The following is a 26805-nucleotide window of genomic DNA, read 5'->3' on the forward strand; positions in this document are numbered from 1 at the left end:
ATCGATAATCAGTTTTTTACTGTTTTTTTTTTAATACTTGTCATGCTTGACTTACGAAAGAAGTCAATATCTAAAGAAACAAAATAATATGTGTTCTTAATTTTTTCAAAGTTTGAACGTTAATTATAATAAAAATTACGTTGTCATTTTATGGATGAAATAAACACAAAATTAATATACATATACTTCACTGCGAACCACAAGAGAATTTCAATCGACAGCGTGGTCAACTTTTCTCGTCTGGTCAATAACATTGGTCGCGATTGCTGCTCGCTTGCAAAGCTAAGGAATGGTTACTTGTCGCAGTTTAATAAGCAAATTATTGAGTATCAGCGTCATTCCTCGCACGTTTAGTACGAAATATTGAGGTTTTATTATATATAAGTTGTTTCTGAAGCCTAAAGATGTCGATATTTACGCCCACTAACCAGATACGTCTGACTAACGTCGCCGTAGTGCGCATGAAGAAAGGTGGCAAGCGCTTCGAGATCGCCTGTTACAAGAACAAGGTTGTGGCATGGAGGAATAATGTGTAAGTATTTCTGCACTCTCCATGTATCGCGTGGGTGTAAATTCCTTAGTTCTTTTTTTTTTTTTTCTCTCTCCTAAAAAGCGTATGAACAGCACGTATTTCTTAGTTGCAACCAGCATACTGCAATGCCTACGCATTGTCAGCTGTAGAGGAACATGGGCGGGGACACTTCAATTTCCCTAGCGGTTAAATTCAGCCGCTTTGGCAAAAATAGGTAAACAGTGGTACTTAATTGCCGGAAATGAAACCTTGCGTTTGATGCAGCTACCTATGTATGTACCATAAAACTCGACACATTATTGGCCGGAGGATGACTCCCAACCACCTTTTGACTGATTGTAAAGTATATTCTATCTGCCGCAAATTGTTGGTTGGTTGGTTGGTTCATAGGAAGGGAAAGGTGCAGTATCTGTCACACTTGCTCTGTGGACACCTGAACCGCGCCGTAAGGGAAGGGATGAAGGTGGGAGTGAAAGTGGATAGAGAGAAAGGGGGGTCGTAGTGGAGGGCTACGGAGTAATTTCGACCACCTGGGGATCTTTAACGTGCGCTGACATCGCACAGCACACGGACGCCACTTCGTTTCGCCTCCATCGAAACGCAGCCGCCGAGGCCGGAATTCGATCCCGGGAGCTCCGGCACAGTAGTCGGGCGTCTTACCACTGCACCACCCCGCTCCTCGGTTTTCATGACTTTTCTGCCATTTAACACGAACTCGTATTTGCATTGTGGTGCGATTTGTTTAGAGACAGCAAGCGGCTGCCAAATTCTAGTAATATGAAACTACCAAGTTACTGTCTTTGCCAAAAGTAACCGAGCAGGCACGGGGCCGAGGTGCGGCGCTACCCGTCGCTGACCGAGGCTCTCCGGCAGCGAGTAAGCTGATTGACGTAACTATGCTCCCTCGCTTTCCTTCTTGGGATAATAAAAAGTAAGCAAGTGTTATGTGCGGTGCAATTTGGCTCCCTGAACGCTGTGCTACTGAAGGAGGGCGCTCCGCAAAGCATCACTCGCTCAATGATGCCTTTTTGGCTGGCGCTGTGAAGTTGCGATCTTCGTAAAAATGCCTTCGCTTTGAATATCAGTACAGTGATCCCGTAGTTGCAATGAATGGACAAATACATGCTATTCTACTCGTTTAGATTGTCAGAAAACTAAGGAAGGGAATGGATTTCGAAAACTGCGCTTCTCTGCAGTTGTTAGTCGTCTGTTGTGATCTCGGCCAAATTTGCTGTCACGCTCCGTTAAGCTGAAGGACAGAAAAATAAAAGATTTTCGGCTGTTGCAAGTGCCTCTTTTGATTCATGTCATATTTCCTGCTATTCGGTAATGTACAAAAAGTGCATAGTGTTTTCCGCATTGGTAATTACTTTCATGCGTTAGCCTGTGGACAATCTCTTTATTTAATTAGTGAACTGCATGAAAAATGTCATTCTCCTCCTCAAACATACGTCGCCCATTTTCTCAATAAGTGCTGCCATTTTTTCTTTTATGCGGGAACACCATGCGACCAACCTGAAAGCAACATGTTCTGGAAATGAAGAGAAAACCGTACACACGGCATTTGGTCTGCTAACTATATTGCATTACTCATTATTCCCTAGCGATTTCACTGGTAATTTAGTGCCCGCTGGCAGAGTGGTGCCATCAGTAACTCGATAAAAAAGATTTTGGGATAGAACCTTCATGTGCAATGCAAGATCAAGCTCGCAAACCTGAGATTTCTGCCTTTGCTGAACTCTCTGGCCGTAAAAAGGTGAAGTTCCAAGGCTGTTTCAATGCAAGTAGAAAAAACCTCCGTAATCACCCTCCCCAATAGCAAGGCGCTCATGGGGGATCATATGCTAGGGAACATTTACATCACTCATTCGCTATTGCCAAATATTTTTGAGGCAATTGCATTCTCTGCCCAGATTGCAAATATTAAGTTTGGCATTACAATTGAGAAAACCGTTAGGCACGTCTGGGCGTTAACAAGCGGCCGCAAATGCGACATTGAAGAATTCGCCTCATGACATGGACAGGAATAGCCGCACTTGAAAAAGGAGAAAATATTGCCTCGCTTTTCTTTCTCACTAGCTCAACGAAGCGTCACCATCGAAGACTAAAATTCGCGGGAACAAACCACACCTATGTTTTTATCGTGTCTTATCTTCCTGGGCTAGCATTACAAATGAGACCAAAACAACCATTTCCAAATCGCTTCATCTGCTAGAGCTGTATAATGGGATTCAGCATGCAAGGCATTCTAACGAAGAGCGCAGCTCCACGGCGCCAGCCCAAAATGAGCGTTGAGTGAGTTTTGCTGTGTACAGTGCCCTCCATGACAAGCACAACACTCTACTGGCACAAAATCAGATGCCGCACATTCTACCCGCTTACATTTTATCGTCCTAAGAAAGATAGTGAGGGAGCAGCCTTACGTCAGCAAACTTTACACTCTCAGCTGGGGAGCAGTGGCCACCGACGGTGACTGCAACACTGCTGCTCGGCCCAGCGCTTGCTTTGCCAGTCGGCTGTGCTGCTCGGTTACTTTTGGTAAATACAGTACCTACCTTTGGTGGCATGTGTGTTTTTTCCTCATTCTAGATGCGCAGTGATGGCTGGATCCTCTGTAGTTTGCCCTGTGACTATAACCAAAGTGGCATTAAAAGCCTTATGAGTGTGTCCATGCTTTATGAAAGAGCACTGAACAAGGGTTGAGGGGGCCTTAGCTCACAAGCCGAGCCAACACTCCGACAAGTGGATGTCTTGTCTGGGCGCAATCTGAGCCATTGTTTCGACAAGTGGACTTGTCTTCATCTGGGCCCAGACGAAGACAAGTCCACTTGTTGGAAAATTAGATCGGCTCGTGAACTGGAGTTCCCCCTCAATCTTTGTTCAATGCTCTTTCATTCTGTGTAGCCATCTTCTTTCTCTTGTTCTACCCTGGATCCATGCCTTAGTGTTTTTAGATGTTTATAATGTGCATATCCAAATGTATCTTTGGCTTTGTTTGCACAGACATTGTTTTGTAAATAAACTGGCACACATTCTAAAGGAGGAGACTGCTTTATAGTTTGAAGAAATCCTGATATGCCTCTCTAGTACACGTAAGTTCTTAAGCCATACTTGTAGTGTTTACTTAATATGTCATAACAGAGTATTAAGCTAAACTTAACAAGTCTGCTCACCTTTTTTAAAGTGGGTGTTGACTCAGTGACAGCCTTCTAGGGCAGAGTATGTTACTGATGGATGATTAACAAAGATGTGGAGCTGTCCCTCGTAGCCACCTGGTCGAGCTTTTCAACGACAGGAAATGTTGATTATTTCCTCACACTGTCCTAAGTTCTGCAGACAGAAGCATTGAAATGTTTTGGCCCCTTCTTTCTTTTTCTGCTACAGTGAGAAAGACATTGATGAAGTTCTTCAAATGCACACAGTTTACACGAATGTCTCCAAGGGCCAAGCTGCAAAAAAGGAAGACCTGGTGAAATGTTTTGGCACTGATGACCAGACGAAGATCTGCAAAGAGGTACTTTAGTTATAGGTAGTCAAGCCTTAGCCAAATGGTATCCACAAAGTAGGGGTGCGCGAATAATACTTCTTCTGAACCGAATATGAATAGTGAAGCTTTGATACTGACTCGAATATTTGCACTAATACTTGCTATTTTTGTGAGTATTTATGCAAAATGAGAAATAGTGCAAAACATTTAAGCGGAATCGATGGGGCTGTATTTAGGTGCTATAAATTATGAACTTAAAGCTGTAGCTAATAAAAGATGCAACACTAATCTTTTCTAAAGGGCTGCAATGTGAACTCAGCATTAACTTTATGAGTGTCAAGTTATAGACAAGCGTCAGCCCGTGACGTCAGTGGAGATGTATTGGCGCTGGTGACAGCAGTGACTTTCGCGGGGTAGGAACAAGCCCGGGCCGTCTGCATTGAATGCGCATCGCTTGGTGTGTTTTCGGCACAATTCCCAGTATTCCTGCAAGCTGTGGTGCGGTTGGTCGCGCCACGAGGCACAAAAAAAGAAAATGGCACCTGTTTTCACACATTTCTTGCGGTCGGATAAATATGACAGCGAAGGGCAGCGGTGTTGAGTTCGACAAGTAGACCCTTCGGCGCCGGATTGGTTTCGCGGCTAACGTGCGTTGTGCTTCTGCACTGAAACTTGATCAGTTCATTTGCAACTCTTAATTGTCATGATTGGTTTTTGGCCATATGATGAATTACGCAATAACAAATGCCTGCAGTTTGTGCACATTTTGTTGTATATAATACTATCACATCATAAGAAGCTGTGCTGTGAGTTCCATTCACCTGCACCGTGCATATGTATGTCAAAAAAGCTAGGACACAAAAGCTGCTGTGAAGGTAACTGTTGTTACTTTAAGCGGTCACTCCAGCGCAGTATTGCTGAAACAGGCCTGTACTTGTGAACTAGCTTTTCTCTGTTGTCACTTCCACGAGTTTTAACGAGTGATTCTTCATTACTGATCCTAGAAAGCGAGTAAACATTGTTGGGATCCGGGCAAAGTCTCTCAGCGTTATTTCGCAGATTATTAAGTTTTCTTATAGGTCATTAAGATCCTGTATCTATCATGGAGTTTAATGTTCTAAAGTTTAATTGTCCATTAGGGGTGCAAACTAAGTAAAATAAGATGACGCGCATTTGAATAAAAATTTTTCGTATATTAAGAAAGCTCAGCAGATTGTACAATTTTCATAGCAAACGATCATGGAGAATGTTGCATTTCTGCTCTTGCACCTGTCCTATAGTGCAAAGAAGACAAATTGAGAGCATGGTTACAGGCCTTAATGTATATATCAACGAGTGAAACGTTTTTTTTTTTAATTGAGCAGGGTAAAACAAGTTGGCAGCATACTATACGTTACAAAGAACTAAAAGATTTAGCTCTTATTCAATGAAATTCTATGACTTAAGTTGCCGGTATATGATTTCTAGTTCATTATAGTTGCCGGTAATATTGTTCTTTAGAGTGAAGGTGTTTGGAGCAGCAGAAAACCCATCAAAAGAGTAATCGTATGAAAAACAAACTTGCTTCCCGTCATTCATATCGTCGTCCTCCTTGCATGCACTAGCAATAGGCCCAGGAGTTGAACAGTGTTGACTATTAGTTTTTCTTATACATTTTGCTTTCTCGTTTTCATTTAACTTAATCAGTCACTACAGTCGCCCACAGTAGCCGCGTGCTGTTGAGGCCACGGAGAATGCAGTGCACTTCACCAGGTAATTCCAGCAGTAATCGGGTGATAAAGTGCTGAACTATTCTTCAGGCATACGCCAAACTACTTCTACGCACAAGCAAAGCTTGCGCTTCAGAATATTCGCATGCGGCGCAGTGTAGGCATGCTGCGTTTTTGCCTACACCCCACGTCGCTGCCTATCGCAGCGCCACCTTTGTTTCAAACGACACTTGTCTATATGAACAGAAAAATTACTTTTTCTTATTGATGACAAAGAAATAGACTAGACCCCATATCAGGGCACAAGGCGTGCTACAGCTACTTAGGAGGAGGAGGAGGAAAAATATCAATTTTGCCATGGTATCCGTGGTAGGAAATAAAGGCAAGGATTGCTGAACTTGTCTGAGCCCTACCGCGTTGTCTAGTTTTGGTGCCATGCATAACAATTATGAACGCCGAAACACGAATAGAAAGCATAGCAGCACTGAACCTTTTGTTCTGCACATGCTGATAGCTGCATGATGGTATACAGCATCAGGGGCCATATCCAGCGGAGGTTCCTTTCGGGAACCGTTCTCTTTCAAGATGACGTCAATTTGACGTCAGCAAGACAGCGGGCGCCACCTTACGGCGAAGACGGGAAAGACAGCGGCCAATCAGCGATGGCCCCAGATTGTAGGCGTGTCCATCACGAGCATGTGGCTTTTTCTGGTACCAAATACTTGTACCAAAGTGGTGTTAAGCACGAAATAAATCTAATAATTACATAGTAATGCAAACTAGTGAATAATAGACTGAAATATTCTTAGAAGCGTCCTGTTAACAACTGCCAAGCAATTATCTTGGCTCATGAGTACCTTTCTTCGCCGCTAGATGGTGTTGCGCGCGCGGCGGCGTCGTCTGCTTTCTCGCTCGCTGTGAAGTTTTTGTAAGTTCTGCCTTTCGCACAGAGTGGCAAATATCCTAATAACGATGTCTACAACGCCCGTAGTATGCAGTCCGAATCACGCTAGCTCTTTGACGGAGGAGTTGCTGCCGCCGTTGCGAGTACGAACGAGCTGCTTGATACCGGCACCGCGCCGGCGCGTCCGCGCCGGCGCGTCCGCGCCTGCCTATGTAGCGGGGCAGCGTCCGTAGCCTTATCGGCCGCTCAAGCGTCGTGAGTATGCGCGACCTTTCCGTGAATAGCTGTCAATGTAGGACGCAGCCGATGACATATGGAATCCGACACCACTCGACCCAGTCAGCCACCGTCTGCTCCCCTTCCGCTGATGTAGAAGGAGGGAAAACTCGAGCCCGCACTTACGGACGCGAATTATTTGTCTCTACGACTGCCGGATTCAAATGGTCGCACTGCTGTTGGCCGAGGGCTCCCGATCGCAAAGTAGCGATCGAAGCGCGTAGAACACCTTTGCTTCTGACGGCAGCCCGGCATACCCCTTCGTCCCCACTTCGCTTCGCGATCGGCACGCAGCCTTAGCCAGTGTTGCCGCAAAACCTCCTGAGACATGTAGAAGGCGTTGTCTCGTTTTTCTTTTACTGCGTCAGTTTACTAAACCCGCAAAGCGCTGCCCAAAACACACACACACACACACACACACACACACACACACACACACACACACACACACACACACACACACACACACACACACACACACACACACACACACACACACACACACACACACACACACACACACACACACACACACACACACACACACACACACACACACACACACACACACACACACACACACACACACACACACACACACACACACACACACACACACACACACACACACACACACACACACACACACACACACACACACACACACACACACACACACACACACACACACACACACACACACACACACACACACACACACACACACACACACACACACACACACACACACACACACACACACACACACACACACACACACACACACACACACACACACACACACACACACACACACACACACACACACACACACACACACACACACACACACACACACACACACACACACACACACACACACACACACACACACACACACACACACACACACACACACACACACACACACACACACACACACACACACACACACACACACACACACACACACACACACACACACACACACACACACACACACACACACACACACACACACACACACACACACACACACACACACAAAGGATACCACGGCCGTACTCAAGCAGCTGCGCGGCGCGCGCCGTCGCTCGACTACAGCCATGGGGCGCCACAGCGAGCGCAGAGCGGTTCCATCTCGAAGCAGACCAACTCGTCGCGGTTCCTGCAGCGGCCGGCAAAACGGTTCCTTTCGGAGCGGTGGCCCCGCCCCGTGCCGCTCCGTGACGTAGGCGAAAAACGTGGAGCCGCCTCCGGAAGTTTTGGGGGCCACGCCGGACGTGACGCAGCAACCAATTAGGAGCGGCGAAAGGAACCAGTTCCCGAACGGAACCGTCGCGGGATCTGGCCCCAGTGCGGGCAGTGTTTTTTAAACAATCATCGCAGAAAAATACTTGTGCCAATTTTTTGAAAAATGCTCAAATTTTAATGTTTATTCTGAAAGTTTGTTCTCAATAATCTTGAAAATCTGTGGACACTGTTTGTCAAACAATCATTGAAGAAAACTACTTGTGCCAATTATTATTATTATTATTATTATTATTATTATTATTATTATTATTGTTATTATTATTATTATTATTATTATTATTTAAGAAATATTCAAAAAGTTTATTACTTATTCAGTTTGTTCTAAATAATCTAGAAGATGCACTATTTGATTTGTAGAAATAATTAAATAAGAGGATTTTCTATTTGCTGTTCAATATTTTCATAATGTGCACTCGCCTATCAAGAAGCAAATAAATTTATGTACCATTATATATGAAAACTTCCATCGAGGGATTTAGTTGCTAACAGCTCTGGATTAAATTTCACTGTGTGGAGTCTTGAAGGAGATACTGAGGCAAGCCTAAAGCTGACTTATATTGCTAAATTGTATGTTTTGCTAATACTGTTAAATAGTATAATCGTATTTTGTATATTTCCTGATGACATGGGTGCTACTTTCACACAAAAAAGGGAGCATTTAGAGGTTAGAAATGGCTAAAACTAAATTACAAAATTTGTCATTACTGGCTGATTTTGCCTGTGCTTGTAGACACAGTTTCCTGTGCATTGATACCAGAAGCAAGGCTACACTGTCATTTATTTCAAAAAGGTGGCTATCAATACTTTTCAGTGTAAACACAAATTTGATTCAAAGGCCACAAGAATTCTGAAATGCAATATTCTCAGCCAAAAATCAGTCTTTTGCTGCAGGACAAATGTTGAATTTTTTTTCCTGAAAAGGATCGGAACAAGTTGTCTTTTATATCCCTCTAAGCAAATGCCAAAACCCTGGTATGTGCATGTTTAGCCCCTTCAGGCACACTGTCCATATTTGTAGGCATGACTACAGCACTATCAGGTCTCACCAATTAAAGGGGAAATTTCCACAAATGCAGATACAAAAGGTATATTAACATCTGAGCAATTTTTTCTAGAAAGATAGACTCAGGCTTGTGAAATGAGCACAGGAATTCACTTAATGCCTGGTTTTGCATATTATGGTAGTTGTGCAGGTGAGTGCCAGTTTTTGTTTGCTTTTCATTGAAAGCGTTAACATATACAGATGCATAACAAATTAAGATAACAGATAAGGTAAAAAATGTGTAGCTGAGAAGACAAAGAAGAAATGAGCATTGGCAGGAAAGCCATGTATTGCATAGAACAGGTACACAATAGTCCTTCCGGGTAATCTAGTGGATTCCGAAAGAAGCCAAGGATAAAAATCGCACACAGTGTGGATATATTAAGACCCAGTAGAGTAATTAGCGAGGAAGCTTGGGTATTTTTGCATGCAATGGCACGCTCCTTACAAAATTCAGAAGTGTTGAAAATTTTGCCCCATTGTATCTTAATTTATTTACTTATTTATTTCAGTACCCTCAGCGTCCGAAGGCATTAAGTGGGGGTACAATTAAAGAAGAAAAAAAAAAAACAGCATCCAGTATTAATTTAAATGTGAACAATAATATGGCTGGCACAAATAAGCAAGTTGCAGCAATATAATAATACAAGTTAATAGCTACTAGCGCACAGTTATGAGCAAAAAATATAATCACACAATTATACCACGTAAAAAACCAGAAACGATTTTACGAGCAGGCAGGAAAAAAACAGTTGCTGAAATATACTGTCGTACACCTAAACAGCTGCACAATTTGAGGGGAAAAAAAAAAAGGTTTATTGAAGACAGCTGATGAACTGAAAATAATAAACAAATGGCAGTGTGCAAGAATTCAATTTACTATGTTAACATCAGGTTAGTTAAAGTAGATATAAACGCAGAATGACAACTTATTTCGACAACCGATGGGGGAAGGCGATTCCATTGTACCAATGTTGGGATGAATGAGTTGTAGAAGTGATTTGTCTGGCATGAAGGAATGCAAACTTTATGACTGTGATCGATCCGAGGTGAATGTAGGAAGATGGTGTTATGAATTTGCCCTTAAGGGTGGGGTTATCATAGTAAATCATATGAAATAGACAAAGGTGGAATTTATTTCTACATTGTGACTGTAGTGGCAATGATAAGCTTGATTTCATGGCGGTGACTCTAGAATTACAATGACAATTAGAATGAAATGGGCCGCACGGTTCTGAATAGATTCGAATTGTTAGATTAGTGTCTCTTGGTAGGGGTCCCAGATGGACGAAGCATATTCCAGTTTAGTACAAACCAGCGATTTGTAAAGGAGCAATTTTATGGAGCTGGAAGAAAGAATAAAGTTACTGCGTGTGTCGCCCGGCATGCGATTAGCATTGTTGGTTACATGATCTATATGAGCCTTCCAATTAAATTATGGGAAATAAATACACCTAAATATTTATAACAGAGAACTGACTCAAGGCTACTATTATTAAGGCGGTATGAGGGTCTTACTATGAGAAACACTCATATAATTGCATTTGTTAATGTTTAGTTCTATGTTCCACTTGTTAGTCCATTCAAGAACATGATTGATATCAGATTGAAGGAGAGCTACATCAGTATCACTGTTAATTTCACGATATGAAACATTATTAGCAGTGACATATTGTGAACAATCAGTAAGAAAAGAATGCAGCCACCTAAGAATGTTGGGGTCAAGGTTAAGTTTACTTAGTTTCATAAAAAGCAGTTGATGAGAGACCTTGTCAAAAGCCTTTGAAAAATCAAGGTTTATGCAATCGACAACAGAACCCCTATCAGGGAATGAATTTAGATTGTGTGTGAAGGTTAAAAGCTGTGTTTCACAAGAAAACAATTTATGAAACCCATGTTGATTGTCAGTAAAAAAAAAAAAACAGTAGAATCAAGGAATGTTGCAAAGTGAGAGTAAATAACATATTCCATAATTTTACATGGAATTCTGGTTAGTGAAATTGGTCGATAATTATATGGGGAATGTGTATCACCAGACTTATGCAACGGAATCACCTTCCTGACTTCCCAGTCATCCGGTATGCAGGCTGTTTGAAGCGATTGCTGAAATAGGTTAGATAGTATTATTGCGCTGTACACTTTGGTTTTAATCAAGAATGTGGAATTAATATTATCAACACCACATGATGAAATTTTTTTTTTTGATTATTTTTTTCATGCCAGCAGGATAAGACAACAGAATCCATTGGTAAAAAGTCAGCACTGGTATATGCAGGGGTTACAGAACAAAATTTTAGAGAAAGCTGAAATGAATACACTGTTAAGGAAATTTGCACACACATTAGGTTAGATTAGCTTGTCACTGGAGTTTTTAAGGCTGATAGCTGAATTGCCATTTTTGTTAGCTAAGCTCCAAAATTGCCTAGGGTTATTTGATAAGAGTGAAAGTAATGTGTCATTGAAAAATACATCGTTGGTGTGCTTGAGTGCAGTTTTATATTCAAGGGCCGCAGCCTGATAAGCAGTCCAAGGTTCTTGGGAGCCGGTTAGTTTTGCAGAGCGGAACATGCATTTCGTTTTTCTTATTACAAAGGAATTTTAATGATTGAATGAACCATGGTGATTGTCAATTAGTGGTGATGACTAAGCGTGGAACATATTTTTCAGTGAGCGCAGCAACATTTTCTTTAAATAGGCTCCAGTTTGTATTCACGCAGCGATCATGAAACCTTGGTAAGTAATCATGTAGGAAAACAGAGTTCACAGTTAATGGCATCATGCCTGAGGCATCATGCATTCATGCCTGAAGAAATTTTATCTATGTTGGAGAATAGACTTTGTTGCTTAGATTGGACTTGGTAAACTTCCAGGCAACAGAATGCCATAACCTTTAAGACAGTAGTGCAGTGAGCTGTTTGTTTCTGCCTTCACTGCAGGTGTGAAGTAATGGGCAGCAACCCTCGTGATAGAGAAATTTACCTGCCTTTGCTAGGCATTGCCTGCCTTGGCATTGTTTTTGAAGTCACCCATTAGTACAGTATACTGCATTTTTACTTTCCGCATTGCTGATTCTACATCTTTGTAGAAGCTTTCAACTGCCTGGTCATCATAACTACATGTAGGTGCATAGGCCTGTACAACCTTCAGTTTATACCGCTTATTAAGCTTAATTACGATGCCTGCCACCCTCTCCTTAATACTATAAAATTCACCTATATTACCCTCTATATACTTATTGACAAGGAATCCTACTCCTAATTCTCGCCTCTCCGGTAAACCTCGATAACACAGTACATGCCCATCCTTCAGTAGTGTATATGCCTCATTCGGCCTCCTAACCTCACTAAGCCCTATGACATCCCATTTCATGCCCTGTAGTTCCTCTAACAGCACTGCTGAACCAGCTTCACTAGCTAGGGTTCTAGTGTTAAACGTTACCGGGGTCAGTTGCCAATGGTGGCCTGTCCAGTGAAGCCAGGAGTTCTTAGCACCCCCTGCTGCGTCACAGGTCTGACCGCCACCGTGGTCAGTTCCGCAGCTGCTGGTGACTGAGGGCCGGGGTTTTATAGGACTGATTATGGGAGGTGGTGGCCAATTACTGCGCCAGGGTGGCCAACTTCTGTTCTGGTGAGGGAGTGCGTTGCCGGAGGTGTTCACCGGCATCAGGTTGCACCCCAGACGTGTTTATGCAATTCCATCGACACGCGGATTTGTTTTTTTTTTTTTATCCAGTGAAGAATTGCGTGGCATCGGGATTCGAACCCCGGTTCTCTTGCATGCGAGGCTGATGTTCTACCACTGCGCCACCGCTGACTCCTTTAGAAGGCAATAGATGAGAAATGCGCTTGGCAGTCGAGCACTGCAAAACCGCGCACGCCGCGCTTTCACTTCTTGGCCAGGGCTGCCTTGTGCTTCATGCTGCACAGTGCTGTGAATGTTTGGCTGTTTCTTCCCTTCCCTATTTCTAGCTGCTCTTTTACTTTTTGAACAAACCACCCCGCCTTTTTTTCCATGTTTGTAGACATCTCGTCCTTTTTTTCCCCCTCTGCGCTGCATGCTTGCCCTCACTGTTCCAATCTTATGCAAAGTTGGCTCCTCCCGAGTGCTGCTAAGCCTGGTGGTAAAGCCATTAAAAAAAAAAAAGGCATTGGTATTGTTATTATTTTTTTTTAAACTTGCCTCACGATCTTAGGTGGCGCGCACGCAGTCATTTCGTGGGAAATTGTTGCCACGGCCAGACACACTTTACTATTACCAGTTTTTGCCAAAAATATATTTCCTATGAAGGGGAAAAATGTACAGTAGCCTATGGAAATGAACTGGGCTTCAGTTTCACTTTACGGTATCCGAGTTTCCGCTGTATCTGAGTTTACCATAGCGGGGTTCTGCTGGATGCACATTCATCATTGCTCTGATTTTACCGCTACCCTGGTAGTTCTGGCTGTGTCCACATAATGTTGAATGTGGTCAATGTTATGAGTATTGCCATCTATGGGTGGCTCAGTTGAGCATGGATCTAAGCTTTATTACGATATTAACTTGCTTAATGAAGCACTTTTTTCTCCTAAAGCATGGCTGGAAATTTGGAGAAGGGGAAGGGGGGGAGGGGGAGGGGGAAAGGGCATGTTGAATTACATGCCGTAAAATATTATATAAATATATATATATATATACATATAGGTTCACAGTCACACCACCTATCAGCTCCCATACATACAGAAAGATATGCTTTTATCGAAAAGATAAAGAAATGCATATTTAACATCGGGTAGGCGAAAACGGATAAATGTTGTAACAAAGCATTTATTTTCAATGGGAGGAACCGAGACTCCCAAGACTCACTAGCTTCTGCTTCTTTTTCAACCTTTTTCCCGTTCTCTTTGCTTCCTATTCTTAGCACATGACAATATCGATGATTCTTCTAAAGTCCTTTGTTGCAGTAGAGTGGAGATTTGGGCCAGTTGGGTCAGCGTTGTGTTGTGTGCTTCTCTCCTTGTCTGCAACTTTCCGCTGATTTTAATCCTTTCCTTTGTTGCCTTTTCAGCTGTGGTATGAAGCAATTGCTGGAGTTTTGAAATGTTACACACATAGTTAGCTGTTTTTTCCGGTTTTGAATTGTTTTAATACATTTGCATGCCATTTCGTCTCTTCATTTCCCATCTGAAATGCTACTTTGGGTCTTTACACTGCGTGTCATTGTGTTTTATACTTTTATAGAATCATAGATTTTTATCACTTATTGGACATGCTGTGTTAAACGCCTCTTTATCATGCGATAAAAGCATATCTTTCTGATATGTAACGTAGCTCATATGTGGTGTTATGGTGAACCTGTATATTTTGTGTCCATCCTCGGTTGCCAAAAAGAATCTGTTGCCAGTAGCGTGTCGTCCTGTCTTCCTTTCTTGTGTCCATCCTGTTTTGCAGTAACTTGCTTTAACCCACACTGCCTGGGCAAGCGGAGGTGAGCGTTGAGAGATGTGTGTTGCAGATTCTGGCCAAGGGTGAGCTACAGGTGTCGGAGAAGGAGCGCCACAGCCAGCTGGAATCGAGTTTCCGGGACATTGCCACCCTGGTGGCCGACATGTGCGTCAACCCAGAGACCAAGCGGCCCTACCCGGTCAGCATTGTGGAGAAATCCATGCGCGAGGCCCACTTCTCGGTGCGGCCCAATAAGAGTGCCAAGCAACAGGTGAGGCTTGTGGGCACCCAACATCAAGGCACACCACCTTGGGGTGCCCGTCCCGAGATGGCTGCTATGAAGCTTTAGTGAGACCACTCACACTTGGGTCATGCAAGCTGCCTGAGGTCCCATCTCTAAATATGAGAGCAGATGGTGCTGGATTTCACTTCAAGGAGTAGGTACAGCACGACATCTTGAATGCAGCATGAAAATTGACACCTAAAAGTAAAAATATAGCCTGTTGTCTGAGTGGGCAGAATTTGCGAGGTTGCAGATTCGATCATGGCTTTGGTGGCCATATTTTGATGAACAGAAATTCCTATGCGTTGTGCGTCGTCAGTAAAAACCCCAGATGGTCTAAATTAATCTAACCTAATTAATTAGAGCCCTCCGCCATAATATTCCTCATAGCCCATACAGTGGTTTGGGATGTTAAACTGCAGTTCGCAATTTTTTCCATGGCCCATATTGCCTTCAGCACCTAGAAAGCAGGGCTAAGATACTATTAGGTAGAAGTCTCTCCCTGTCTTCTATGATATTGTTCCTTTGAAGACCAACTGCCACAAAAATTCATTTGGTTGAAATGCCTTGTAATGGGCTCGATGTGTCATAAAATTAAACATTATTTCATGCTTCTTAGGTAGCTACAAGCATAGGTACAAGCATTTCAAAAGGTATGAAGCAGACAACGCATGCACCTGGTGACATGTCAGTAAAAAGCTGGTTGCTGAGATGTAGCTTGGCAGTTCTAGTTAGATATGGTAGTGAGGCTTTTATGACTTAGGCAGGATTACTATGCTGAAATGCTGTGTATCGTTTGAGAGCACGGGTACGCATGGCTTGCAAGAACACATGCATCACGTGGGCTTCCAAAGTACAAAAAACATAGAGCAAAAAAAAGGAAAGTTGTATGTATGGGCGGGCATTCATTTGCACTGCTGAAATTCATACCATCGCTATCCATTTAGCTCACAGTGCATGAACGTAACATATTCCTACTCTGTGAAATTTCCACAAGCTCAAAATGCCACAACTACAACTACAAGTTCCCATTGTTCCTGTTTTTATGTCATTTCTGGCTCCTAGTAGTGGCTGCTCTAGTTTCAGTTTGAAAAAGGGTTTTTTTTTTTCTTTTTTTTTCTTTTTTTAGTGATTCTTAAAACATTCAGTTCTACATATTATGAATGCTATATTTTGTTCTCTTCTCAAGCAGTACATGGAGGAAGTAATGTACCATGCTAGAACTGAAAATTGGCTCACTCAGAGCCAAAAATCTTTATTTGAATCTTCTGTTTCCTCATGGAAATCTTTCTCACCTTGGAAAAAGACAATTTTTGTTCCTAGGGTTATATGGAATGATGTGAAAATTTCCCAAATAAAGCATCACTGAGTAGAGGAAGCAACTAGCAATTTGTATTTATCTATTTTGCTTCAAGTGACATGATCGCCAATGCATGGAAAAATAAACTTGCATTGGTAATGGAGGGAGCTGCATTTCACCTTCCTTTCGTTTGTCCACCTTTCTATCCACACTGCAAGGAAGTGACTTATTTAACTTGGTCACGATCATTTGCATGCTGACAGGAGGGGTTTGAATGGATAGCATAGATGCATGCAAAACTAAATATTGACTGAGATAGGTGAATTGCAGCAGTCATGCCCACCCGAGCAGTAGCTGCACCAACCAAGCAATAGCTAAAAATACAGATATGTTGCCACCTAGCATTGCCAGGTGGCACCTTGCTGAGTGAGTAAGGACGAAAAAGAGCTGGTCGCACTTTCGCGTGGGTGCCACTTCCACGGTCCTCCCTGGGTTACAGTTCGGTGCTTTCCTGTCTCGTCCCCTGGCCACTTAGTATGTGATAATATAGAAGTTTATGCAAAGTACATTTGTTCAGGCCATTTTGCAGTTAGTGTGACAACGACAGCATTAGTGTTGCTAAAAACTTAAGCATGGTTTGTGTGCAGCGAAACATAAGAATGGGAGCAACTGCTACAAAAACAGCAGAAAAATTTTAAGGCTTACAAATGCACATTCTCACGCAAAAAAACCAAACATAGGCTCTTTGAAAGTAATGCAGCTTTTGAAACACTTAGCCGTGTCCTACGACCTTACGTCCCACCTGACAGCAAAGAAATGGGCAACAGGACGAATGCACCGGCCGCACCCGCGGGTGGTCAACTGATTGCTTCTTAGACCTGCGTATGCTGAGCGGCAGCTGCACTTGATTGGTGGACAAATGCGTCTCATTACCTCTCATACCTTCAAATTAATTCTGGAGAACCCTTTATGCAGGCGCTTCAGGCACATTGAAACCATCACTCTCAGGACTGTGCCTAAAATGCAGCTGAAGTGGAGCAAATGCGGCATGTATGCGGGAAGCTGGAGCCAGACGCAGGGTGAAACAGTCGCAGCTAGGACGCATAAACATGCTTCGAGTTGCCAGGAAGGCGCAAGAACATATGCTGCTCGTTACACCATTACTAGTGTTATGTGGCGCTCATGAGTGATGTAAAAAATAGTGTAAAGGTTGTTTTAGTGAAAACCTTTCTCTCTCAGTTCCTTGCATCAGAATATGATGAAAACATTGAATGGTATGAATGTATTCCTGCAGTAGGGTACTCTAGCTGTAGCTTGGATTAGACCAAAATTGCTTGCATTAACTGACACTTAAATCTATCTCCACCATGAATCAATCCATTTATCCACAGCTGAGCGTGCAAACCACTACTCCAATCCGTGCTCATGAAAAACCGATCTAATCTCCTTGTCTAGCGTGAGGATGATAGTAGCAGTGACAGTAATGATGCAGTTAGTGATAATGTCACTGCAGATAGTGACAACGATGGTAGTAGTAGTGGTGACAGTTCATTTAACTGATAATGATAAAAGTAAGTCAAGTGATGATCATCGTGATCATGATGACAGTAGGGACGCCAGTGACACTGCAGATTGTGAAAACAATCCTTTAAAGTGGCTTTTGTCATTTCTGCTCTTAAGCAGACTTAATTGCAGTCCTGTAGTTTGTTTGTTCTTTTTTGCTCTTTGTGCCGCTGTGGAAGTGTTGGATGTAATGAAATTGCCATCCGCTTTTCAACACGCTTCGCAGAAGAGTAGGAGTAAGCATTCTCTAATGTGTCCTTCTACTAAACCATGAAGGTGCTGTAGGTCGTTCACCTCCCTCGGCTGTATGCAGGCTCTGGAGGTGATCCGGATGCTGAAGGAGGTCATGCCCCTGGAGCGATCGCAGATGAAGCTGCGTGTGGTGCTGCCCCAGGGCAAGAGCGTGCGCCCCCGGCTGGAGGCGCTCGCTTCCTCTGTGGAGATGGCCACCGTGCATGGTGACACAGGAGCCCTTGAGATGGTGCGTCACACTGCTGTCATATCTCTGCTGGCTCCTCTGACAAGCAGTGCCTTTGCATGTCAGTTTTCATCTTAACCCTCTGAGTGCAGTGCAAAAGTAAAATGAAGCGTGCGAGCAGTGGCCAAACTGGAAAAAAATTATGCCAGCATGCTTCATCAGGAGATGTACAGAAGAAATCAAGGGCATCTCAGCACATCCGGATGGCCCATCTCGATGATCTGATGCTTGCCCTATCGCCGGTACAAGCGAAACCGTGCTGCTGTCATCACTGCTTGCAAGGGAAACTTTCAATGCTTCGTGCAAGGGTTTGTTGTTTTTCCTCATTGTGTAGAAAATTTGGCCTTGGGTGACATTCGTTTTGCTTCGTCATGAATGGCACCATTTTCAGTATGCTTGACCTCTATGCGTGATCAAAATTTTAACTGCACTTGCCAAAGCTATGCACGGGCGTTTATAATTTTAGAGCACAAAGTCACCGCCAGGTGAAGTGCCAACCACGGCAGTCATGCTGACAAAAATAGTTCCATTCTTCACGAAGCAGAAAGTGCACGCCACTGAAAGCTAACTTTTCTGCGCAATGCTATGCTTTTTGCAGTGCAATGCAGTCACAGTGGCCTCTCTTCACAAAACAATCTCGTCGCATTTTGAGATACTTCACTGCACAGTCCAGTGGTCAAACATTACGGTGAAGCGCGCAGTGCGGTGAAATTCCCGTGAATTCGAAAATGTTCGGTGTATTCTGAAATTTTGTAGTATTCAAAAAATTCTGAATATCAGTTCTTCGGATTGAATAACAAACATGTCTGGTTCGTATTTGAACTTTCAATTATTCGCATACCCCTAGTAAATATTTCTAGCCGTGTGATGAGCTAAAACCTGGATTTTCAGTGTTAAATGGGAGGACAGTAGTGATCATGCAACTGATGAGGAATGGCAATTTGGGCTGATCTACAGGGACTTGAATATTTGGGGGCTGGGATTTAAAAAATTCCTATGCAAAATCTACTACCCAATTCGAGCCGAAATAACGTTCACAAAGTATCAAAATATCGTCTACGTTATCTGATAGGTGATTCAACATCGTTACTTGCCTAGATTTTCCGAAATCGAGGAAAAACTGCTCTCGGTGGCGTGCACAATTTTCGCAGAAGAGAGTCGAAAAGCTATTTTGACATGGTGCGTCATCTGTCGGGCAGCGAGGCAAGCGCGCTAACGGCCGGGATGGAGCTTGCCTCACTGCTCGACAGATGACGCATCATGTCAAAGCAGCGTTTCGACTCTCTTCTGCGAAAATTGTGCACGCCACCGAGAGCAGTTTTTCCTCGATTTCGGAAAATCTAGGCAAGTAACGATGTTGAATCACCTATCAGATAACGTAGACGATATTTTGATACTTTGTGAACGTTATTTCGGCTCGAAGGGGGTAGTAGATTTTGCATAGGAATGTTTTAAATCCCAGCCCTCAAATATTCAAGTCCCTGTAGATGGTTCATTACGATAGAAGCGCTTGCAATTGTCTTCTTCCTGTGTGTTCGTGTTGCTTGCGCTGCATTCATGTGTTGTAATGAGCGATCATGCAAACATTGTGAAAAATATAATTGAAATTTCTTGCTCGGTGAAAAGAGCATTTTTTATGCCAACTGAAAACAAAATATGCCATTCAAATAGAAGCAAGTGTGTCAGGAATTCACCCTCAAAAAATGTCGTTTTTCAAGCCAAAATTTTAGCGGAAACTTGAAAGGAGCACAACTGTCAGACATTGGTGCTTCTATGCTTTGCTGGACACACCGCATAGATAGGGGAATGCAAAAGAGCCTATCTTCTACTACTCAACAGCATTTATGGGTCCAATCTATGGCTTACTCCCCTTGCGGGTCCTCCTTGGCACTACACCCTGTCGTGGTGGGGCAGTAGTTAGGGCGCTGGACTGCTGTGCCCAAGGATCCCGACTGTGCAAATCTCGACTTCGACCGTGGCGAATCCCGACCGTGGCGGCCACTTTTCAGTGGAGGTGAAAAGCATGGCACTCATGTGCTGTGCGATGGCAGTGCACATTAAAAACCCTGGATGGCCGAAATTTCCGGAGACCTCCACACTACAGCATCTCTCATAGCCTGAGTCACTTTGGGGCTTTAAACGGAACGTTAAACCTTGCAAACCAGGCCAAAGCCATCCTTCGCATTGCTTTTATCACTCACCATTGTGCACTGGCCTTCAGTTCAGTCGTTCAGTCGTGTCCGACTCTTCGTGACCCTATGGACCATATCACGCCACGCTTTCTGGTCTCTCACTATCTTCCTAACATCACATAACTTCATCTGCAGCGCCTCGAGGATGCCATCTAACCATCGCGTTAGCTGCCTACCCCTTCTCCGGCGACCCTCAACCTTTCCCAACATCAAATCTTTCTCCAGCGACTCCTCTCTTCTCATCAGATGACCAATGTAGCTGAGCTTTAACTTTATAATTTGACCCTCCAATGAGCAGTCAGGGTTTATGGTCGACAATATCGACTGATTTGATCGTCTGGCAGTCCAAGGAACTCTCAAGAGTCTTCGCCAGCACCACAGCCTTACAGGCGTACATAAAACATTCCTGCAAAAGGTGATGTATGCATTGGAATGGGCTTATACATTGTTTGCATTTTTTGCCACTTCATTTTGGCTGTTTAATTTTATAGTATCCATCTTCCATTCTCTAAGCATGTCACAAAGTGCTTGCTGCATTTATTTCCTCGTGTGCTTCTTATTTAAAGGTAGTCGTATGGTTGCTGTTATGCTCAAGTAAACATATTCATGAAGCACTTGTTTGCCTTCCAGCAAGAAATTGGAATAATGCGAGAGATCTGTGCCCAATTTCATCCTCAGAGCTGCAACAGATGTGTGTGTGCAGTGTAAAGGGAGAAAAAAAAAACAAATTGTAGAGGTCTCGGTTGTACCAAGTTGGGGTTGAAGGAATTGTTACAACATGTTTCTTTAAGGAGATAACTATGCTGTCAGAGTGGCTCTCATTTGACTCACTTACTCTATTTTCAGTAAATTCCTAAATATGTTTGACTGGTGGTAAGCGCCACTTAACAACTTTTTTTATTGTTTGAAATACTGTGCAAGATGTGGGTGATATGATGTAATCGTCACATTGCTAAAATTTGCAACTGTATATGATCAAATACTGATGTGCAACAAAATAACTAGAATTGGTCCATATTTGTGAGGTTTTATAGCCACATTCCCTCATTCCTTGAAAACAGAGCAAGCAGTATACCGCTACAACGACATGAACTGTGAGGAGTGAATATGCGCATTAAGCGTGCACCTATTATGAACTCCTGTTTCTTCACACTCCTGTTAGTTTTTCACCCACAATTTTACAGCAGACAGAAATCTTTGTAAGGATGTCTTCCTGAAGCAGCATCAAGGGTTATTCTCAATTTAAGCACCTGCCTCAAAGCTTAAAAGTGCTTCAGACGCTATTTCCAAGGTCTGAAATACTTTGGAAATCTGAGGGCTTTGTTTTTATGACACCTACCAGCTGATGACACCTATCAGCTGATGACACCTGTCAGGTGACCTAGCTTGGCCCACAAATGCAGCGTTCATTCAGAGATCGCTTGGAAGAAGGCAGCAGAGCAGATAACACAAAGCATAAGAAGCACACACAAACACAAGGACAAGCAGCGTTGTCCTTGTGTTTGTGTGTGCTTGTTATGCTTTGTGTTGTTACCTGCTCTGCTACCTTCTTCCAAGAGATATGTGACCAACTAGCTTAGCATTCCACTCTATTATCATTCAGCAAAATGTGTGTGTCAACGTGAACGGGAGTGCTTCCCACTTTTACACCATGCATTACCATGAAGTGGACTCCAACTTGAGTACCACAACTTCCAGAGTGCATTGTCGCTGTGTAGCACAACCGCTGGTGAAATTGGTCTAGTGCAGTGTCAAGCCATCACCATATACAGATGATAGCGTGCGGCCACTACTATGTTCTTGCTGCTCAACAACAAAACTGTTGTCAGTGGGGCAAAGCCCAAGCACGAACTTGAACGCACCGTAATGGGAGTTTTTATTAAGCAGTTACTTGCAACTCATTAGGTGTAGCAACTCTACGCAAGCGCTCCACAGGGTGTATTTGCAGTGGCCATTTTGGCCTGTTAGACAGGTTCTTTAGAGTTGTAAACCATACGGGGCATAAAAAGGCAAAACTCTGAAACTGAATCCTCAGGGCTAGACCACGCGGGCATGTTCGGTAGAGCATAGCCCACGTGGTTTCTCTCTCTTGTTGTATAGTTTTGTTTTCATGCATTCAATTGGATGCGCTCGCATCACTGCAGTGGTAGGATTGCATCAGCAGTAGGAATAAAATTCATGCCATGCAATAGCACGCAGAGCATTATTTGAGAAATTTTCTGGAGGTTTCTGAAATTGAAGCTATCTAGTGTTCTTGTGGAAGCATGTTTCAAACACTTTCAGATATGAATGTCACTTTTGTGAACAAATTAAAATATTGTGAAAAGTTTTCTTGTGGAATTTAAATTCCAAAATGAAAGGTTCAGATTAAAAAAGTGCTGTTAATGGCATGTTGAGGATAAAGTATTGCTGTCGAAATTGCTCCAATTTTATTGCACAAATCCTGCAACATATATGAGTCACCGCAGGGCTGTATTCTGTGGAACCTATGCACAAGCACTAAACTCCTATGTCTAGCCAAGAAAGCAGCGTAGTTCTGCACAAATGCAGCTTTCTTGACTAGACATAGAATGCTTGGTGCTCTTATGTCATTCCACTGTATGCAGCCATGCGATGACTCATAAATGTTGCAGCATTTGGGCAGAATTCTTATGCCAGCATTGCTTTTCACGCATTGCGAAGGAACGTAGAGAGTTGGTGCCATTTGCTTTGTAACCCATGCTGTCAATTTTCATTTGTTTTTCAAACCGTCTAATTGCTTTTTGCCGACAGTACCACTTAGTGCCCCTTTAGAGTCCTTAAAGGAAGACAGATACCACCTGCGCACTTTTGTTTAAGTTTTAGTTTCTTTCTAGTTTGTGCAGGTTCTCTTTTTTTATTTTTATTTTTCATATATCGGAGTTTATTTTCACTTAATAAAAATTTAGTTGTCACCAAATCTTATTTCGTTCATCTGCTCATCATAATTTCTTTAAAATTGCTATAATGAGAAACTTCGGGTGAGGTTTATGGTTGATTAAAAAAATTACCATAAAAAGTTACCAGGAATTACCATTCTACGCAAGCTTTGTGCGCAGTTTCACCACAAATGAGCCAGCGGTTGAAGTGGGAAAATTTCACAATAAAAACGCAAAATACTGTACATGAGGGGAACAGAGGCTACGATTGAACCTGCCAACTCAGTACGAATTCAAAATGTGGAGAAGCACAAATTATTGGAACGGCAGGATTAGCTACATTGCAAGCAGCATGACAAACAAATCGGAGGTGGATGAAGCAACATCCTCGCTGATATTCGTTCAGCTCTAAAAGGGCAATTTATTACCGAGGAAGTTGGATGTAAGTATGGAACATTCGTTTATTTTTTACTGGTGCTTGATTCAAAGAACTCCTCAGTTGCCATTCAAGGCAGCTAAAAAGCAGCTCATAGCAGCTAAAAATGTATAACCAGGAACATGACGCTTGTATTTTTCATTTTTGTTCTTTAACCTCTGTTCTATTATTTTTGTAACCACTCCCCTCTGAAATGCCCCTGGCCTTGAGGGTAATCATAAATAAAATAAATAAAAATAAAGGACAGTGACAATGTTGTTGTTAGCCTCAGAGGCCTACATAGGGAAAATGTTTTGTTGTGATTGCAGTCTTCTGCTTGAGAAAAATCGCCAGAGGTGGCAATGCATCTTTCGTTTTTTGACGTTTCCTAGCTTATGAAAACTCGTTTTCTGGAAAATGGTCATTTGTCATTAGAACACAGTAATCTATTGCTACAGGCCTATTCCATTTCCTTAGTGTCCCTTCAGTTATAAAGTGTGGCACTCGGAATTGCACACAGAAATGGCACATCACTTGCTTTACAAGTTGCATGCGGGAAGGACCCCAATTACTTGCTCTGGTCGTGTGCAGGTGCTGCTGACAGACCCGGGCAACTTCCGCCAAGTGGATGAGCTTGTGAGCAAGGAGAGCCGTGGCCGAGGTCAGCTGGAGGTCATCAGCCTCAAGGAGGTCCAGGAAGGGGACGAGCTGCTCGAGTGATCGTTCGCAGGCGTCATTGTGTGGCTGTCGGCATGACTCTGTTGTCCCGCAGCAGTGGTCCTGGAGTCCAGGTGCCCGTACATCTCGGCACCTGTCATTGAGAAGGTCCCTGCCACATGCACCTGCATGCATATTTGAAGCTTCATTGTTTCGTCGGTTCGAAGAGAACTCTGTATTGTTGATTAGGCGAAAAGCTAATGTTACCAAGGCCACCTTTAGCCTTTTATAGCTGCATGGGCATAAAAGGTTGTTCCTAACCTCTCTACTGTTTGGTCTACTTGCTGCTTTGTGAAATCGTACCGGAATTACTTGTTCGGTCAGCTACTAGCCATGTGGCTGGTTACCTTATTTACACAGATGTAATCAGCTGACAAGTGTACTTGTGGACCCTCACCAGTTTGGACCTGTATGAAAATGAAAGGGGAGAGAAATGCGAGCTCAGGTGCTCTCAGTGTTACTTGATAGGCTTAGCCCCGCCGCGGTGATGCAGTGGTTAGGGCGCTTGACTGCTGTGCCCAAGGATGCGGGATTGGATCCCGGCCGCAGCGGCTGCTTTCGGTGGAGGCGAAAAGCAAGATGCTCATGTGGTGTGCGCTATCAGTGCACATTAAAGAATCCCAGGTGGTCGAAATTTCCGGAGCGTTGCACTACAGCATCTCACATAGCCTGAGAAGGTTTGGGACATTAAAGCCCATAAACCAAATCTATTTGATAGGCTCAGTCAAACATGGCAAAGCATCCCTACATGTTACCATATATGCCCTCTCATGCAGTGTCCCCTTTCCTTATCTTTTAGTTCTCACATCTCTTTCCATGCCTCTCCTATTCCTTCCTTTCATATGCTTTCCTTCCACGGCCTGCATCCTTAAGAACACTGTGGTTCAGCTATCGCCAAGGACAGGGCAAGAAGTCATTGCACCATACTCCTGAGCCTAACACAGGGTGCATTCTGAAGCAAATTATTCCAAGCAAAACAAAAAACTCCCATTTGTAATGGACGTGGGACACTAAGATGATATGTGAAGGAGCATACATGTAAGTGGTGGTCAAGTGAAGGTTTCTATTTACTGGCATTGTTTTTCTATCGACAGGGTAATTAATAAACTTCTTACCTGTGAACTGAACATCTGTCTGAATGTGCCTCTGTGCACAGGGTTTTCCTAGTGGGAGACAATCTTGCAAAGCACAAGGTGGCCTCAAAAACTGATTCTTGAATGTAATGTTCAGAGCTTCTTAGCGAATGAGTGTATAATGGTAATGATAAAATACAGCAAGCAGGCTGGAGATGTCAGAGCATGCATTCTTTTCAGTAACCTTGCTTGGAAACTGAGAAGTTCGTTTTTGAAAACATGCACTTGAACAAATAAGAGAGATGCAGTTGAGAAAAATGCTCACTGACATAGTAGAAGGAAGAAATATATTCTGCTCACGATTTCAGAAAGCTTTGTGAGCACAAGTGCCAAGGAAGGTCGAAATGAAATTCCACTAATCTCAGCACTCCTTGCGAAAAGACAGAAGAGTATAGGTACACCTCTAACATAACACCTTACCCTCTTGCCCTCAATGAGGTGCAATAGCCTGAGCCAGAATTCAAATGAGAAGACTTCTGTGCTTATACCTGTGCATATGACAGCGTAATGTCACAGTGGGAGGCAGTCATTTTATTGTTCGAAAGCTACAACTGCAAGACAAGCAAGTTAGTTTAGCTCGTAGTTTAGTATAGTTGTGTTGCATAGACAGTGGCACCACTACTTCCCCTCTAGGTAATATTGAGAAACTCTATGGTGGCAGCTATATTTTGATGAAGGTTTCAGTGTAAGAGAACTCCAAGGGGTCAAAGTTAATCCAAGGAATCTCCATCACGGCCTGCTTCAGCACCTACATTGACACTTTGGTTTGTGAAAATCCATCTTTCAATCTATAAGCTGCATTTTTTACTGCAAGTGAAGCAGCAGCTACCTTACTGTTATCTAACACCGACTTGCTGAAATAGTACGGTGAATGTAGTGCAGTCCACTTTACCTAGCCCGCCACATACTCGGTGCGCTTTGATTTGTCCGGAATCCTGTCTAAACAGTGTTTATCCTTTCAGCCATAGGTGGCCAACTTGTAAAACAAATAGTGTGGTTTTTACATAGTTGAACTGAGTAGGACGTGCAAAATCTCATGGGCATAGATGGAAGTTGATGGAGATGACGATGTGCAATACACAATGCAAGGGTGTGTTTCACTTTAGTATATGGGGCTGTGGCGATGGCTACAACATTCGTAC

General features: G+C 43.1%; 1 protein-coding gene across 1 annotated transcript; it reads left to right on the forward strand.

The window, feature by feature from the left end:
- Positions 1–225: 225 nt before the first annotated feature.
- Sbds (SBDS ribosome maturation factor) lies at positions 226–24798 on the forward strand. The gene is made up of 5 exons (XM_084597438.1): positions 226–532; positions 3917–4046; positions 14756–14956; positions 18145–18312; positions 24405–24798. The coding sequence occupies exons 1-5, from the start codon at positions 405–407 to the stop codon at positions 24531–24533; spliced, it is 756 nt and encodes a 251-aa protein (XP_084453564.1). The 5' UTR covers positions 226–404; the 3' UTR covers positions 24534–24798.
- Positions 24799–26805: the final 2007 nt, after the last annotated feature.

This window comes from Amblyomma maculatum, chromosome 3 (genome assembly GCF_055883805.1).
Source record: "Amblyomma maculatum isolate TAMU_Amacu chromosome 3, ASM5588380v1, whole genome shotgun sequence".
Lineage (NCBI taxonomy): Eukaryota > Metazoa > Arthropoda > Arachnida > Ixodida > Ixodidae > Amblyomma > Amblyomma maculatum.